Below are 18306 nucleotides of genomic sequence, written 5' to 3'. Positions count from 1 at the left end.
GAAGCCTTCCTGGTTCATACCTCTCTACACCACGCACAGCATCCTGTATCTGTCTCACCACTTTCCTCACTGCTTAACTGCCTTCTTTTAGTCTCTCTCCCACTGGACCAAGAGCCATGAGGGCAGGACTGTGTCTTACTCATCTCTGAGGCCCCAGGCCCTCGCCCTGAGATGGTCCAAGTAGGTGCCCGGGGAACTGGGTGAACAGATGACTGGCCAGTGGGTGCCCTCACCTGAGCGCCCTCCATCCAGACATGGGCCATGGCAGCTGGGGGTTGTAGTAGGACGGAGCCTTCTCAGTAGCTCGTACCGCTCCATGAAGTTCCTGTGAGAGACCCTGGAAGCCGAGACAGGCGGAAGGAGAATCAGAGTGACCAGCGGGGAGCCGGCTCACTGTTTACTCTGCTTGACCACCCGTGAGACACTGCCCTGCTGTGCCCACCGCGTGGATGAGGTCACTGGGCTCCCCTGGCGGGAAGCCAGCCTTGGCCTTTCCCAGACAGAGCCTTGCTTTTCTCCGCAAGGCCTTAACAGAGTGCACTCGCTCTCAGCCTCCAGGATACCCGCAGCCCCGCTTCCTCTTTTACCCCCGACTCCCTCCAGGCTGTTGCTGGCTTCTCATCCCTCAAGGGAGTGGCCTCACACCTCCCGCCTCACCCTGGGTCTCCTCCTTGCTCGTGCTGTTAAAAGTCACCAAGAACAGTCCCTCACATGCCCCAACATTTCAAACCTGACTCCCCACCCCTGGGCGTCCCCCCAGGTCATCCTGTGTCGGACGGTCCGAATCACCCATTTGCCTCAGATGGAAGCTGGAAGTTGCTTCTGTGGCCGGGAAGTCAACTGCTCCCCTCCTCAGTGACCCGCTGTCCATGAGCCCAGGCCCCATTCCCACAGCCACGCCACAGTCCACTTCTACCCCTTTTCTTTCACCAGGCCATCCTTGCACCTGGAGGATCAGTAACCGTCTCCCACTCACGTCCTCCCTTCTCTCCTGACTCTAGGGCAGACCCGGTGCCTCCACAAAACAGGGCACAGCAATAGAGCGCAGCCTCTCGCTCCATCTCCGCGTCTGCTGGGCCGTGGCCCCGTGGCCCACGGCCCGAGCGCCACCCTGGCTCCGCTCCGCCCCGCCCCCGTGCCGGACAGACAGACAGGCCCACTCACCGGATGGGGAAGCCGGCGGCACTGATGTGGATGGTCTCCACGAGGCCACAGGCCTCCAGCTGGTTTAGGACCTGTGGGGAGGGGAGATGGCCTGGGCAGCAGGGGCCACAGGCCCCAGACACCATGCCATCAGTGGCCCTGCTGGCAGGGAACTGTGGGCTCCCCTGAGGGCGGACACTCTTCAGGGCAGCGAGCAATCAAGGGACCTGGAGAGACTCTCCCTGCTAGAAGGGGTCCCGGAGGCTCCAGATCCCTTTATGTGAAGGCTGGCTTCTGGTACAGCAGAGGCCGGTGCTGGCCGTCTTACTGCTTCCAACTGTGCTTCACAACGTAGCCCAATCCAGTCCCTAGTTTTTATTTATTTTATATTCTGCAGACAACACAGTGCGTCACAGCTGAGAGGTGGGGGAGGTTATACTGTGAAGGCGCTTCCGGGACCCACCCAAGGTCTTTACCATAGAGCCATGATCCTGGCCATGGACCCTAAGGCCACATCAACCATGTGACTGTGGGACCCACTCCAGCACCGTCCAGCTCTCACACCTCACCCACATCCCTCCACAGGCCAAAGGGTAGCTGCTGGCGACAGAGTGCTTCTGAGCAAATTTTAGGAACTACATACACCCTCATCAGAACCAGGCCAGACTCTCAGCTAATCACAAAAGACACCCGTTCCTCTGGGCCGCGTGTCCTTCAGGGCATGTGGCTTGGCGAGCAGAGAGCAAGATGCACTGTGGCCGGGCCACTGTGCAGCAGAGGCCACACCACCGTGCACGACTGTCCTGCCAGAGCTGGGGAGAGAAGCCCCTCCTCACACCACTCTACTTGGAGCAGACGGGCGTCTCTCACCCCTCCAGCCTCTCGGCACAATGGGACCCTCCACGGAGCAGCTCCCGCCCAGTGTTACCTCCTCTCGGTGGAATATCTGCGCCTGGGCCTGGCTGTTGGGCTTGATGCAGCGAATGTAGTGGGGTGTGGTGCCGCGCAGGACCTGCAGAAGCTGCTCCAGAGAGGCCTGCAGAGGAGAGACTGCGGCTCAGGCTGCGGGGGCATCGGCTGGGCAACCCCGGAGACCAGGGCCCTCTCACACCCAGGAGGACTCCCAGCGGCCCCCACTGGGTATACCCAGAGCACGCCCCCAGGGACCCTTCTTGACCTGTGGCCCTCCACCTTGTCCATCTGCCTGCATCTAGTCTCAGGCTCCCCCCATAAAACCAGGGCAACCTTCCCAGAAGGGAACCGTCTCAGAAGCCCTGTCGTTCATTCAGGCGACTCCTGTCATTACTAAGCCCGTTCTGTGTGCCGGGGCTACGACACAGCTGTCCGCCATCATCTCACAACGCAGTGCCTCGCAGACACGGGGTGGGCCCTCGGGCGTGTCTGAGGCTGGACAGGGAGGTGTTTCCCTGCCCCGGGAGGTGATGAGGTCGGTTGGAAGCAGGACAAGGAATAAACCGAGAGGGGCAGCAGGAGGGTGAGAGTGCCGCAGAGCTGAGGGGAGGGCCGAGGGGCAGGGCTGAGAGTAGCCCTCGGCGCCAAGGACAGAGTCCGTCTGGAAGTGAGGGAGCTGGCAGCCGGCCGCCGCGGAGGTTCAGCAGCCACTGCCCTTCTGTGATCATTCTATCGGTGGTGGGCGAGAGGGCACACCGCTGCCCACAGGCCCGAGGCTTCCTGTCACGTCAACTACAGACGCCCAGTTCATCTGCCAGGTTCCCGGTTCCCGTCTCTACCGCAGACCGGGACCATGGCTCTGGGCCTCCGCTGTGCGCCGGGCGCACAGCCCCGATCCCAAGAGGTGCTCGGTAAATGCTGGACACTCATGAGAGAGCACATGGTGTCAATGCCGCCAGACCCACCTTGAACTTGGACACCACGGTCAACACAGGGGCCCGGTTCTGGCCGGAGGGCTCCTCCTGGGACTTGTCTTCGGGGTCGGCAGGAAACAGCACCTTGAGCAGGGGGTCCTGGGACTGCTGCAGGAGCCTGGTCAGCTCCGGGGGGATGGGGTCCTATGGGGAAAGGAAAGGGCAGCGGGTGAGGGCGGGGGGCTTGGGGGGAGCTGCCGGCCCTGCTCACTGGGGCCCCAGGAGGAGGGCCGGCCTGCGTCTGAGCCTGGAGGCCAGGAGACGCGGTGTGAGGCAGGTTGTTTCTGGGCAGGTTGTGCCGGAGTAGCAGACACCTCAGAAAGGTGGGCCCGAGAGGTGACCCTGGACCCCGAGAGGATGTGCAGGCGGGCAGGGAACATGGTGGATGCTTCTGCACACGTACGGCGACGCCTCCGCATTTGGATTCACAGGTGACACCGGGCACGGCCCGGCCCTCACCTTGTTCTTCTCCACCAGGCCCGTGGTGCGGTACCGCACGGGCCCCGCGTAATGCAGCACAATGAAGCTGGGCTCCGGGCTCAACCTGTCGCGGCCCAGGCGGGGGTGGCCGGTCAGGGCGCTCTCGATGCGCGTCTGGAGCTGGGCTGCGCTGCTTGGCCGATTAAGGCGGCACTCCTGTGTGAGGCGGGCAGTCAGCCGCAGGGCAGAGGGGCACGGGAACCCACCCATGGCAGCATTACGGCGCCCCTGCGACGGCGGGCTCACAGGGCAGGCGGACCCGCTAAGCAGACAGAGAGAGAGGCACAGGGTGGGCCTCGGGGTCCTGGGAAAAGCCCAAAGCCCCGCCCAGGGGGCTCTGCACTCCGGCGACCCTCCCACCTCGTTTATGAGGGAGCAGATGCTGACGGGGCTCCCCTCGATGAGATCCAAGCAGGGCTGGTTGTCCTGGTAGCTGACAAACGACCACTCCAGGCCCTCGGCTGCGTACTCCTCCTGGGGGCGGAGGGCAGGGGTCTGAGCTCTGGGGGGGTCACCCCCTGCTGGCCTCAGCACTCACAGAGGAAACTGAAGGCGCCCAGCGGCACCCAGGACAGGGCTGGGGGCCGGGGAGTGGGCGAGGACGCAGGCCGCCCGCCGCGCACCTGCTGGGCCCGGAGGTAGTGAGCCACGAAGTGCTGCTGCAGCTTCTCGTTGGCGTAGTTGATGCAGAGCTGCTCCAGGCTGTTGTTGGGGAACGACTCAAACCCATACACGTCCAGCAGGCCTGGGGGGCCGGGGGAACCCGTGGGGGTTACTGTGGGGCTCCAGGGGCCTGGGGTGAGGCCTCACCCTTGGCAGCCTGAGGATGGAACCGAGTGGGTACTCTACCCCACCCCAAGGAGGGAGGCGGTTCCCATCGCCACCTCCTGCCCCTCAGAACTCAGCAGGAAGAGGCCAAAGGTGTGAGGGAACCAGGCCCCAGGGACCCCGTGTCCCACCCAGTCTGGATGGCCTGGGTCACGGCCACTCGTTGAATGCTCGCCGTTCTGTGAGCCAACGTTACTGATGCCTCTGAACTTTGCTTCCTCCCCTACCTGACTGTCCCACCCATGGTCCAAAGATGTTCTCAAATCCCCCCCGAGGCCCTTCGAGCCCATTCGCTGCTCCTCACTACTCTCCTGAGACTGGATCTGGGTCTCCAGGGGGTGAAGGGGCCCTCATGACCCGGGCACCAGCTGAGCCTGCCTGGAGAGCTAGGGATGGCCAGACACGGGCACCAGAGAAAGCAACATTGGCCCACACTGGTGGAGCAGGAGGGGATGGGTGCAGGAGTTGCCTAGAGGCCCCCAGGAGACCCGGGCTCTGCTCTCTGTCCGGGGGCCCCGACCTACCTATGAAAGTGGTCCAGGAGTCGGGGGCGGCACAGATGCTGCTGTTGATCACCGAGACCAGCCAGTCAAACAGCCTGTTGGTGTGTGGGGGGTTCGGGTGACAGGGGTCTGGTTGAGCTGGAAGGGTGGCAGAACTGCCCTTCCCGCCTGGGTACCACCCTTGGATGGAGGGCCTGTCTTCTGAGCCTGAAAGGTCAAGGGCTAAACCCTCTCCGCTGGTTTCCCGCCCATCCTGTCCCAGCCCACTACACCTGCTGGGACAGGGTGGGGGTCCGTGTGACCCCTACACCAGGCTGGGGTCACGTGTGTTCCCAGGCACATGAAGACCTGGCTGGTCCACAGCAACAGTGAGCAGGGGACCAGCTGCAGGCACATCACAGTAAGCTCCCTTTACTGCCCGTTTACAGACTGAAAGTCTGTGCCAACCCGACATCGAACAAGCCTATTGTGCCACTTTTCCAACAGTGCTATTTTAAAATTATTATATGTTGTTCTTTTAGACATAAAGCTATTGCACACTTAACAGACTACCATATAGTGTAAATACACCTTATCTATGCACCAAGAAGCCAATAATTTGTGCGACTCGCTTTACTGTGGTGGTCTGAAAGTGACTCTATCATATCGCTGAGGTCAGCTGCGGAACACTGGGGCTAGACAGGGTGTGGGTGCGCCTCAGTCACTGGCCTGACACCCAGCTGCTGTCTTGACAAAAAGGGGTGGAGGGGCAGGCCTGGGTGGGATTATAAAGGACTGAGTTCACTGGACTCCCCTGCAAACCTCGGCCAGTGGAGGCCAGAGCTCAAGGCCCCCTGACAGCCCCCTACTCTGTACTGTATGAGGGCACCCCATCACCCCAGCTGGACAGTGACACCCTACACTCTGCAACCATCGCCCCTGAGACGATGGAATGGTTGCCATCCAACGTGGTGACACGGATGACATGATACAAGGGTTTTCTTCCTTACGACTTCTTTAAGTAACTGCTCTGCAAATTTTTAAACAGTTTCTATTTTTGCAATAAGGGCTTCAAATATCCATGTGAGGTAGTAAAAACAAGAGACCTAGTGATACAAGGACCTGTTTGCTGTGTGTAGAATGAATGATCCACGGTTAGAGGTTCACCGTGTCTGTGACCGGCACGCTTTATCTACCCATTTTGTAGTGATCTGACACAAAACCTTTAAAAATCTTTGCCCTGAAATTCTGACCTGAAATTTGCTTCAAGGGAGTGAGAACAGAGTCCCTTGCTAAACTGGGTTCAGTCTGGGCCCAGGGGCCCTGGGCCACTTTCCCTCAGAGGTGGGTTCCGACTCCCTCAGCGATGCTGGTCAGGCTCTTAGCTCTTGAGCAGTTCATGAAAGCAATGGGAACTTCCCTCCAGCTGCCCAAGCACTCAGATGTGTGCACACGTACACACAGAGGTGTTCTGTCCCATAATTTCAGAGACTCCTGGGCCCCAGATACCCTCAGGGGCATCCTGAAGGGTCTGAGAGCCCAGGGTGAGAAATGCCCCCAAGCGCATGCCCGGAGGATGGAGATGCCCACAGAACCAACAGGGAAAGGCCACGACCCCCACCTTCCCTGTTCTGGGCTCCACTCCCTGCAGTGTTGCTCAAGGCTGCGGGCTAAACTCCCAGCTCTACCAGCAGCTATCAAAACCCCACTACAGAGAGCACGAGGGCAGGGACCCAGGAGCCTGTTCACACACAGGTCTGCGCCTGGACCTGGGAGGACCTCACGTCACCTCTGGGCCAGCCTTGCCAGCGGCCAGCCAGGCAGGCCTTCCTCGCCCATCGCCAAGGTGAAGGCAGGCTCCTGTCCCCGAACAACGCGCTGAATCTAGGCCAGGCTGTGGCCACTTCCCTATGCAGAGCCCTCTGGAATCGAGCCAAGGGCTTTGCTCGAGGAAGCCCAGCAGCCACTCCCTGCTGTCCCCCCGGGGCTGGGGAACAGGGCAGGGAACCCGTCTGCTTCTGTCTGGTCCAACTCCAGACTGCGGGCATCTGGGAGGAGGGCAGGGCCCAGAACGCTCACTGTGCATAGACCAGTTTGGCCAGACAGTCTCTGCGGGTATCGCACTCGGCCTGGGAGCAGGGCTTCCGGAACACCTGCCGGCCCCTGCCCGCCCGGATGGTTCGAATCCGCAGTGTTTCTAGCAGATGATCTTCTGGGAGCCCCAGCAGCAAGGCAGACGTCCCAACAGAGCCTGGGAGGCACGAACATCCTCTGTCCAAACAGCCCTCTGCACAAGGCCCCGTGAAGTCAGCACGGTGGAGCTGTGACCCCCTCAGTGGGGCAGAGCAAACTTAGGAATGGGGAGGGAAGAGACTCAGCAGGGGCAGGGGCAGGACTTGAACCCAGGACTGCTGTGTCCCAGTCCACATGGCCAGGAGTGGGATAAAGCACTGCATAACCCACCCACCCCAACCTGGCTCTCATTTTCTTATCTGTAAGGAAGCTGTCTGCCTCAGCAGAGATGGGGTGAGGAGGAACCCCTCCAGGGCAGGGCCCTACAGCGACAGCTTCAGGGGCACAGATCCCAAACTGCACCCTCTGGCCTCCTTGCACCCGATCCCACCACACGCTGGCCCTCCTCCGGTCGGGGCCTGCCTCGCTCCTGGGCAGTGTGACCAAGGCCCCCCGTCCTTACCCTCACACTGAGCATCGTCAACCAGCGGGCAGGGCTGGGCTTCGTTTCCTGAGTCAGCAAACTGGGTGTTGCCGAGGTGCAGCAATCCAGCCAGGGCCTGAGGGGGCAGGAGAGGACACCCAGTGGGCACCTTCTCAAGGGCTGGAGCCCAGCCCGGGAAGGGTCTCTCTCCTGCCGAACAGAATCACGATAGCAGAATAGCAACAGCTCTCATTTACTGCCCACTTACTCCCGGACTCGGCCAGGCAGGACTCTGCACAACTGATATGCGTCGTCTCGTGTAACCAGTGAGGCATGTGCTATGGTGATGCCCGTGACAGAGACAACACAAACAGAGGTTAAGGCCCACACTTGGTGAAGGAGAAGGAGCCCAGGCTGGAGCCCAGGCAGTCTGACTTCCGATCCCTCCCGGGGCAGCCAGAGGGAGCGCCACGCCACCCAGTCTGCCCCTCTGTCTCCCGCTCCAGGAGCAGGCTGTCTCCTGTGGTCCACGCCACTTCTGGGTGGCTGCTTGGGGCTTGGCTCTGGTGCCCTTTGGCCCTTTCCCGACACTGGTGGGCTCCGATAGCCCAGCCCAGCCCAGGGAAGGAGCTGTGAGCTTGGTCTCTGTACAGTGGGTGCTCCCTTGCCTTTGCACTCAGCGATCCACTCGGGGGAGCCCCCAGGGGCTGAAGGAAGAGGACCCCCAGGTTCAGCAATTTGGAAACCCTTGGACCAGGCACCTGTAGAGCAGGGCCTCTCCCCCCATCCCTGTCTGGTCCCAGAAAGGGTGGCTCCACATGCTACCGGCTTCCAGGCCACAAGCACCTCAGGAGGAGACCACCGTGCTGATGGGGATTGTGGATGGGCCAGGGCTCACTCTGGCCTCAAGCTCGCACTCCTGGCCAGACTCCTGGGTGGTCCACTTGCCCTGGGCTTGTCCCCTGTGCCGTCCCTCTGGCCAAGCTGCCTGTACTGGCTGTGACCCACCTCCCCTAAGCAGCCCCCACGTGGAGATGGAGGCCACACTTCACCCCACTGCTCTGCAGGGGTCACCACCTGCAAACGGAGGCTGCCACTGTGGGTGACTGGGCCCGGCTCGCCTGGGCCAGCACTGAGTCCCAGGAGGAAGGAGAAGGAGGTGGGAAGTTGGAACCAGCACGTCTCCAACAAACTATTTGTACCACTGAGTGCTGTCTGGCTTTGGGCAGGTCTCAACCATGGAATGGGAATAATCTCCATACCCATGGAACTGCTGAAAAAAACAAGTCAGCTAAGAGTGATGATTTAAAAGTTTTAACACGCTAGACAAACATGTGGCAGCATTGTTTGCTCTGCTCTGATTTAACAGAGCAACAACTGATCCAGGCACTTTCCCTCTGACCTCCGGGATCACCGTGCTGGTCTCTTCTACGGCGCTCTGTGCTCTGCCCTTGTCCACCCTGACACCCTGTCTGCAGGCTCCGCTGCGCAGAGAGGTGGAAAGAGACTCCCGAGTTGAGAGAAGGGCCCTACAAAGGGGGCTGCCCGTCACCGCCGCCACACCTGAGTGGTGTGGCTTTTCCTCTGACCTGAAAGATGTTGTTCTGGGTGGGGGCATCGATGCCCAAATGAAGCATGGCCTCCCTGGTCACCTCGAAACAATCCTCTGTAAAGGAATCCAAGCCACAGCCCTGTGTCAGGACCTGAGGTCAGTGGGGGCAGCGGGCCCTGGGGGGATGTGTGGGTGCTGCTGGGCCAGCCCAGGGCGCCGGGCAAGGCTCCTCCTACCTTCCAAGGTCCTCTCTGGGTGGGGCAGCCAGGAGAAGGTGGCTCCCTCGGGGAGGCACCACTGGACCCTCTCCTCCGCATGGGCTCCTTTGTAGATCTGTGGGGGTGGAGGCGGGTGGCTGAGGCGGGGGTCCTGGGGATGCCCAGGCCTGCATGGGCTTGGGTGGGCGGTGGGGGGAGCGGCAGCCATACCACAAGACCCCCAGGACCCTTGGAGGGAGCCACGGGCGGGCGGGGGCACGAACGCAGCGGCAAACAGTTCTGGGAGTCTCCACTCGGTGCAAAAAAAAACCCACTCACTGATGGGGCCTGCGGCATGAGGAGGAAACCCTAACCCCGTCTGGGGAGCCCCCGGTCCCGATCTGAGAGCAGGGAGACACTGTCCATGCCTCGGGGGACCCCCGGTCTGAAGGAGGGGGCACGGTTTAGAAGAAAGAAGGCCTTGTTCGGTTGGTGGAGGCAGCTGCCGTTCCAGGACAGCCCTCCGTCTGAAGGTGAGCGTTTCCTGTGTGGAGACAGGCCCAGCCTCAAGGACGCTCTGACAGGAAGAGAAGGCGAGTGCACCTCCAGGCCTGGGACTGCCCTGGGAGCTGAGGGCCAGGGCGAGGCGTGAGTGTGAGGCGAGGTTTGTGGGAGTAAGTGGGGTGGCAGCGCTGAAAGCCGGGCGAACAGGAGGCAGGAAGCAGGGCGGGCGGGGGGGGCGGGTAGGTTGAGAGGCACAGAGCCTTCTCCACGCTGCACCTGGGCAGCTGCGGGCCCCGCCTGGGACCCACCTGGTAGAAGATGTGGAAGTTCCTCTCGCCGGGGGCCTGGCAGGCCACTCGCGTTTTCTCCAGGAGGTAGGTCTGAACGGCAGCTCCCGTCATCTGCTGGGCCCTGGGCACAAGCAGGTTGGCCCATTAGTGGCCCGCTCATTCCAGAGCCATTTATTGGGAACTGACTGTGTGCCAGGCTGCAGCCTCGCCCCAGCTCTTTTACTTAAGGAAAGGGCATCAAGAGGACTCGGGAGGACCACTCAGCAGGTCCTGGGGTGGGGACAGGGGTGGGGAGGGGATGGGCCGGGACAGTCCCCTCCAACCAGCTCAGGGACAGGGCCCAGGCTTCGGTGCCTCACTTAGCCCCAGCCTCAGGCTCAGAGATGTGGCCGAGAGCTGACAGTTTTAACTAGAAGTCTCTGCGAAGGGCAGAAGCCAGAAGGCACGTGTCAGGACAGGCACTGTCCCTGGGTCCCTCGGGCTGGGGCAGCTAGAGTTCCCCAGGTTCAAAGTGTACATGCAGGTTCACTCATCCCACATACGGACCTGCCAGGAGTGGTGGGGTTTTGTTCGCGGCGGCTGCCCAGGCTGGGCACTGCCCCCGAGCCCACCCGGCCCCCAGCAGCCAGGGTGGCCGCAGAGATTACCCGTTCAGCTGGAGCTGGATGAACTTCCCGAAGCGGCTGCTGTTGTTGTTCCTCAGCGTGCACGCGTTCCCTAAGGACCACAGCTTCTGTTCAGAGGCCCCGTGGGCTAAGGTGGCCGCAGGTCTGCGGGGGCCACGTCGCTATCCTCAAGTCACCTACAGGCCCCTCTACTGGTTTCCGGGTCACAGGGGACAGGGCTAGGGACTGGGCACTTGGGCTTTTAGCAAGTGTGATTCGGTTGGGTTAGAACTTCCTGGCAAAGTGGGAAGAGCCAATCTAGGCAGTCAGGGATTTTTGTTTGAAGGGAAAGGATGAAAAACAAGATGTCGGGACTTCCCTGGTGGTCCAAGGGTTAAAAATACTTCTGCTAATGCAGGAGACCCAGGTTTTTGATCCCTGGTCCGGGAAGATTCCATGTGTCTCGGGGCACCTAAGCCCATGTGCCACAACTACCAAAGCCTGCTCGCCTAGAGCCCGTGCTCAAGAAGAGAAGTCACTGCAATGAGAAGCCTGTGCATTGCAACTGGAGAGTAGCCTCCACTTGCCACGAGAGAAGGCCCATTTGCAGCAGCAGAGACCCAGCATGCCCCACCACCCCCTCAAAAAAACAAGCGGTTACTACTGAGGCGGACAGTAAGGTGCGGCATCTAGAGTGCCAACATGGACATGACTGCCGTGCATCCTCAGACATGTCCCCTTCTCTGAGCCATCAGGGAGCTGTGCAGAAGGACGGGACACGGACTGGGCGAGCCTCTCCCACACCTCTGCTCCCTCTGCCTGGGCGAGATGGAGGGGACAACAGAGTGAGGCTACCACTGCTGGAAGGAGGCTAAGGGAACCCGGGAGGCGTGGTTCTGGATCCAAGGCAGTGAATGATGAGTCATTCTCCACCCCACAAAGAGAAGGTCTCAAAGCACTGCTCCCCTGCCCGGAAGGTGGTAAATTCCAGAGGAGACGGAGCGGGGGACCTGTGCGGAGGACACCGGGCTTACCAAAAGCTTCCATGACGGGGTTGGAGTTCAAGATGCGCTGTTCAATCCTCTCGGCAACCTTGTGGCTTTCCCAGGACGTGGGTGAGGCGGCCACCACGGCGTAGAACTTCATCAGGCAGCGGGATGTCCATGTCTGCGGCAGAAACGGCCCTGTGGGAGCTGTGCCCATGTTCCGTCCACGTGTGAGCCTGCCAGGGGGACTGGGGGCCAATGACCGCCCTCTTGTCTGCCATCCATGGTGCTGATCAAAGGGCTGAAAGCTGAATTCAACTGTGTCCCTCACCTGTGTGATGGGGAAACTGACTTCTGCTTCTCCTAGCTCCTGAGGATGCATTTAAGAATTGGGGGGCGGCAGTGAGGAACTTCTCCAGTGGTCCAGGGGTTAAGAATCTGCCTTCCAAGGCAGGGGATAAGGGTTCGATTCCTGGTTGAGGAACTGAGATCCCACGTGCCGTGGGGCAACTAAGCCCAAGAGCCGCAACTAGAGAAGCTGGTAAGTGGCAACTACTGAGCCTGCGTGCTCTAGAGCCTGCGCTCTGTAACAAGAGAAGCCCGTGGGACACAACTAGAGAACGCCTGCAAGCTGCAATGGAGACTCGGCGTGGCCAAAGAGAAAAAAGAGAAATGACGGGCTGGGGTAGAGGAGGACCACCCACACCGACCTGAGCAGGCTACTGAGCCACACATGTTTTCACCAGCCCTACAGATGCAGGTGCTTTCTAAATGATGAAACTCGGGCATCAGAAAAACCTAAATTTTATTGAAGATGACTCATTCAGTAAATGATAGGCCTCTGATTTATACTCAGGCAATCGAATTATAAAATTCCCACTGTTTTTATAATCAGCTGAGGTCTATTTACATTTTAATTTCCATTTGTTCGTCACAAGGACAGAGAACCACAAGAGATTTCTATATACTGACTCTGGATCTCGTCACTGCTCTAGACCTAAGTTTTTAATTGTAGCTTTGTTTTGGGGTTGTTTTTTTTTTTTGGTTGCTCTTTTGGTAAATATTTTTTTAGATCTAGCTCTGAGGTGGGAGGTGTTCCCTCTCTACTGTTTTCTAGAAGAATCTGTATGGAACTGGTAACATTAATTTCTGAAATACTTGGTTGTAGCTGCCCTTCAGTGGCTCAGCCGTGTCCAACTCTTCATGACTCACTGCATCACGCCAGGCCTCCCTGTCCTTTGGTATCTTCTGGGGCTTGCTCAAACTCATGTCCATCAAGTTGGTGGTGCCGTCCAACCATCTCATCCTGTCGTCCCCTTCTCCTCCCGCCCTCAATCTTTCCCAGCATCAGGCTCTTAAACACTTGGAAGAATCCACAAAGTGAAGCTGCCTGAGTCTGGGGCGTTCTATGATTTAAATTTGCCTCAGAAATTTAGATATTGAGGTTATATATTTCTTCTTGTGTGAGCTGCAGCTGTTTGCATATTTCAAAATACTCTTTCATTAAATTGGAGAATTTATTGAAATAAAGTTAATGAGAAATCTCATCTGTGGGATCTTTAGTTATGCCTATTCTTTCATTTCTGACATTTGTAATTTGTCCTTTTCTCTCTTTAAGTCTGGTTAGAGGGGGACCTCCCCGGCGGTTGAGTTGTTAGGACTCTGCTTATACTGCAGAGGGTTCAGGTTCGATCCCTGGTCGAGGAACTAAGATCCTACAAGCTGTGCCTCATGGCCGATAAAAAAGTCTGAGTAGAGGGTTATTGATTTTACTGATCTTTAAAAAAGACAGCCATTGATTTTACTTACTTTATTATTTTTTTCTGTTTCTACTTAAGTGTTTTGTTAAACAAATATTTATTTATTTAAGAACTACGGACACCGCTTTGCTGACAAAGGTCTGTATAGTCAAAGCTATGGTTTTTCCAGGAGTCATGTACAGATATGAGTGTTGGACCATAAAGAAGGCTGAAAGCCAAAGAACTGATGCTTTCAAACTGTGGTGCTGGAGAAGACCCTTGAGAGTCCCTTGGACTGCAAGGAGATCAAACCAGTCAATCCTAAAGGAAATCAACCCTGAAGATTCATTGGAAGGACTGATGCTTAAGTGAAACTCCAATACTTTGGCCACCTGATGCGAAGAGCAGACTCATTCGAAAAGACCCTGACGCTGGGAAAGATTGAGGGCAGGAGGAGAAGGGGACAACAGAGGATGAGATGGTTGGATGGCACCACTGACTCGATGGACATGAGTTTGAGCAAGCCCCAGAAGATAGCAAAGGACAGGGACACCTGGTATGCTGCGGTCCGTGGGGTTGCAGAGAGCTGGACACGACTCAGCGATTCAGCAGCGACAACTCCTTCATTCCTGGCTGTGCTGGATCCTGGTGGCCGTGTGGGCTTCTCTCTAGGTGTGGCAAGTGGGGCTTCTCTCCAGTTGTGGTGCACAGGCCTCTCGTGCTCTCTAACACAAGCTACAACAAATCTCCCTCCAGGCACTGCTTTTTCTTTTTTTAAAGCACAGATTTTGATATGTTGTGCTTTCCTTTTCATTCAGTTCAAAGTGTTTTCTAACATGCATTGTGATTACTTCTTTGACCCAAAGGATATTTACAACACAGTTTATATTTTAATCTTTTCAAATTGAGATTCATTTTATGGCTCAGAAGAGAGTCCCTATCAATTCCACATGTACTTGAATGTACAAATATCAAACTATTAATTTTGACTTTATTTCTCCTTTCAATTGCATTTAAGAACAAGGATCTGTGGTTGCCACCTTTTGGTAATTTTCTTAGGATATTATGAATACTTCCGACCCACATTCTCTCTTCACCTGGGACACCAATTACAAGTGTGGTAAACCATTTGATATTGCACCAAAGCTCCTGAACGCACTTTTTCTCTTTGTTTCTCAATTTCCTCTTTGTTTTTTGACTTTTATTGACCCACTCTCAAGTTCACTGATGTATTCTTCTGCATGTCTAAGCTGCTGATAAGCATAAAGGAGTTGTTCATGTTTTTAATTTTTATCATTTCCATTTAACTGCCGTTTCCATCTCTCAGGAAAGAGATTGGATGAAATCTTTTCTGGAGATACTAACAAGCTCATGAGAAGAGTTATGGGCATTCAGGGTCCTACAGGTTTAGAAAGCTACCCCTGGTGAATGAAGTAGCTTTCTAGACTCTTTCATAATCTCTTATGTTTATGGTATCCTGCCCATAAACATAAGAGAGTCTAATCAGTTGCTTAAGGCTTTACTCTTCAGTATGAACAGAAATTCAAAGATCATCAACTACTTGGTAAACTTCTTTTACATGACTGGCAAGTATCACAACAAAAGAGGAAAAGGACTAGGAGGAAACAGAAATGAAAAGGGCAGGAGCCAAGTAAAAATCATGAAAGGTCCTCAAAGAGGAGAGAGGAAGTAAGACCAAGATGCTGGGGGCAGAATTACACTCAGAGAACAGGAAAGAACTCTTAGAAGTAAACTACTTAATAAAAATTCAAAATTACGAAGAACTGAAGGATAAATTACAGAATATCTCCCAGAAGACAGGATAAAATATTAAGAGATAGAAGAATATGTAAGAAAAATAGGACGTTAGACAATTTATCAAACTCCCTACTAATAGGAATTCCAGAAGTATAAAACAAGGGGTGTAAATCATTAAATTATTAGATATAGCATTTTCCCAAACTAAAGGACATGAGTCTCAAGGTTAAAAAGACCTACGCAAAGTATCCAGCATAGTAAGAGAGAAAAGACACATCACTGTGAATTTCAACACCTATAGATAGAAAAGATGACCCTAAAAACTTTTGGAAAGAAAATACAAACTGCCACTTATGGACTGGGACTTTTCACATCAACACTTGAAGAATACATAAAGAAATCACTTCTAAATTCAGAAAGAAAATGATTTCCAACTTGAGATCAGAATATCCAGCCAACATGTCGAATTAAGGCACAATAAACATCTGCAGATGTGCAACAACTCAAAATATGTCCTTCGTGTAACCTTTGTCGAGAAGCTACTAAAGAAAATGGTCCAGTAAAACAAGGCAGTAAAGCAAGAGGAGGAAGCCACTGGACTCCAACAAGAGGGGACTTACCATAGGACGGATGGCACTCTGGATCCCCAGAGCGAGGCAGACAGCTCCCGGGTAATAGCTCCCCAGTAGCCCTTGGCAGCCACCAGTCCAGATGGAGGAGACGTGAGAGCGCTAGCTAGGGCATCACCAGGGGAAAAAAAGCACCTGATGTACCTGTCAGCTGGGCAGGCATTTCCCAGTTCTGGTGACAAGTTTGATAATAAAGAACAGGTATATAAAAACTATACAAGTGAAAATAAGCAGGAGTTATCAAGAAGAAAGTAAAAATCATACAAGAAAGGAAATATAATCATAGAATATTATAGTGCTTGGCTGTGAACAATACGTACATAGCTGTAAATGAGCACTATAGATATTAACCTCCTTAGAAATCATAAGATATGCATTTGGGGGCAGGGTAACAGGGCTACACCGTCAAAGTAGGAAGTGAACAGAGAAGGTTCAAAAGGGAAAAATCAGTAACTAATTACATAAGCACGTTGTTTAGAAACATGGATGGCCATACCCAAACTGCTAAGATGGAAAGGTAGTTGCCCCTGAGACAGGGAACAGGGTTGAGAGACACAAGGCAGGGCTGCTGTTTTTCTTTGTAAGCCCTGTAGTATTGCTTGATTTTTGAAGTATGTAACTATATTGCTAGTTTGGGTCTAGGGCCAGGTCCAGCCTCAGCTCCCCAGAGCAATTCTGGAGGACAATGGGCTTCATCCAGGAGCCAAGCATCACCACCCCACCAGCAGCCTCGGCACAGCTCTCGAAGTTCACCTCTGTACTCAAGTCCTAGCCTCATCCCTAGAGCGTGCAGTCTTCATCTGCTTTCTTGTCTGTCTTTGCCACTGGGCCAAGCGCTGTTGTGAAAGTTGCTAAATTGCATCTGACTCCTTGTGACGCCATAGACTATACAGTCCATGGAATTCTCCAGGCCAGAATACTGGAGAGGGTAGCCTTTCCCTTCTCCAGGGGATCTTCCCAACCCAGGCATTGAACCCAGGTCTCCTGCATTGCAGGAGGATTCTTCATCAGCTGAGCCACAAGGGAAGCCCAAGAATACTGGAGTGGGTAGCCTATCCCTTCTCCAGTGGATCTTCCCGACCCAGGAATTGAACCAGGGTCTCCTGCATTGCAGGTGGATTCTTTACCAACTGGGCTATCTCTGTTTCTCCCCTTGCTACTCCTCACTGGCTAGCCCAGGGCCTAGAACCTGCCTCGGTGCTTGGCAATGCTTTCATGGGTGACTGCAGACAGAGTGGGTTTACGGTCCAAAGAATCCCTTGAGAAGGTAACGTGGAGGAAAGGGTGGGGTGGCTGGTGAGGCTTGACAAGAAGGGGGCGAGGCCCTGGCCAGCAGGCCTCTGACAGCTGCGCGACTCCTCACCCATCCGTGCACAATGGTCCGCGTCACCTGGACTGACTATGCCACCTGGGGACTGCATGGCCGCACAGGAGACTCTGTCTTTCCCCTCAGCTGGCCCCACGCACCGCCCCTGCCATCAGAGATGCAGGCGGGCTGCTTCCTTACTGGAACCCCAACTCTGGAGGAGTGCTGCCGAGTGCCAAGCACGCCATCAAGCACCTTACGTGCACAGAAGGCCCCCGTGAGCTACGTGCCAGTACTTCCCTCCTTGCCATTTTACACGTGGAAGAACTGAGGTCTGCAAGAGCTAAATACTGTTCTGATGTGCTCTTCAACGCTATGCTGGAACCCCCAACTGCTGACTTTAGTTTCCAATGGCTGTCAGAGTTGGGAGAGTCCTCCGATGAGGACATGAAGGCTCAGAGAGGAAAGACTCTCCCCTCAGGTCAGGGCAGAGCTGGCAGAAGAGCTGGCCTAGAACCCCTGACTCCTGCCCAGGTCCCACCCAGTGCTGCACGCCAACTCCAAGAGTGACACTCCCCGGAGCCCCAGCCCAGCCTGTCTGACCGTCCAGCCAGTCATGAAGCTGACATGGTGGGAAGGAGGCCCGCCTACCTTTCCAGCACCACTCTCTCCACTGACAACAATAGACTGGTTGACCGGCTCCATCAGGCTCTTGACATTCCTGTAGGTCTGTTCACCCACAGTGAAGATGTGGGGCTTCAGTGTCTGAAACATCAAGGAGTAAAAGGTCATGGGAGCAAACCCCTGTCTGCGAGGAGTGGTTGATCCAGCGATGGCTGCAATGGGGAGCCTGTCCACAGCAGCGGCGGAGGCTTCCTCTAGAAAAGCTTCTTGGTATAACAATGTGAGGCCCAGCTGTGGGTGCGACCCGTTCATCTTCTGTTTGGAAGCAGTGCTGGCCTTGACCAGTCTGTGACATTAACACGTTATCCTCCCATCTTATCTTATGTCAATAGTTTTATTCTGCTACTTTTCTTATGTTATTGCAATTTGCAAGAACTCTCTTACCAGTTATTGCCTAAGAACTAACCCCATTTTATAGATGAGAAATCTGAGGTTCATATGGGTTAAATAACCTTCTCTAGGCCACTCAGCAAATAAAGGCATCTGTGTGATTTGGATTCCAATGTTACTGTTCTCCTTTCCATCAACAAGGATTAATTGTTCTGCATGCTGGGCATCAAGCCGGGCACTGAGGGAACAGA

At 55.5% G+C, this 18306-nt stretch overlaps 1 protein-coding gene across 4 annotated transcripts in view; it reads right to left on the bottom strand.

Annotated features, from left to right (window-relative positions):
- The window catches only part of MYO19 (myosin XIX), a 33112-nt gene that overhangs the window by 6418 nt on the left and 8388 nt on the right, over window positions 1–18306 (bottom strand). For 3 of the 4 annotated variants that reach the window (XM_040244125.1, XM_040244126.1, XM_040244127.1), the window contains 16 exons: window positions 17693–17806; window positions 11658–11790; window positions 10666–10735; window positions 10037–10139; window positions 9264–9360; window positions 9065–9141; window positions 7521–7611; window positions 6899–7070; window positions 4862–4935; window positions 4133–4254; window positions 3870–3983; window positions 3489–3665; window positions 3021–3173; window positions 2072–2179; window positions 1165–1235; window positions 234–337 (listed from right to left, as the gene is read on the bottom strand). In XM_040244125.1, the coding sequence (XP_040100059.1) occupies window positions 234–337; window positions 1165–1235; window positions 2072–2179; window positions 3021–3173; window positions 3489–3665; window positions 3870–3983; window positions 4133–4254; window positions 4862–4935; window positions 6899–7070; window positions 7521–7611; window positions 9065–9141; window positions 9264–9360; window positions 10037–10139; window positions 10666–10735; window positions 11658–11790; window positions 17693–17806 (1780 nt within the window). The other variant, XM_040244128.1, reaches the window with a different exon arrangement.

The sequence above is a fragment of the Oryx dammah genome, unplaced genomic scaffold (assembly GCF_014754425.2).
Source record: "Oryx dammah isolate SB20612 unplaced genomic scaffold, SCBI_Odam_1.1 HiC_scaffold_8, whole genome shotgun sequence".
Lineage (NCBI taxonomy): Eukaryota > Metazoa > Chordata > Mammalia > Artiodactyla > Bovidae > Oryx > Oryx dammah.
Note: the sequence above shows the minus strand (reverse complement) of the source record. Positions and strands in the feature narration are given on the sequence as shown.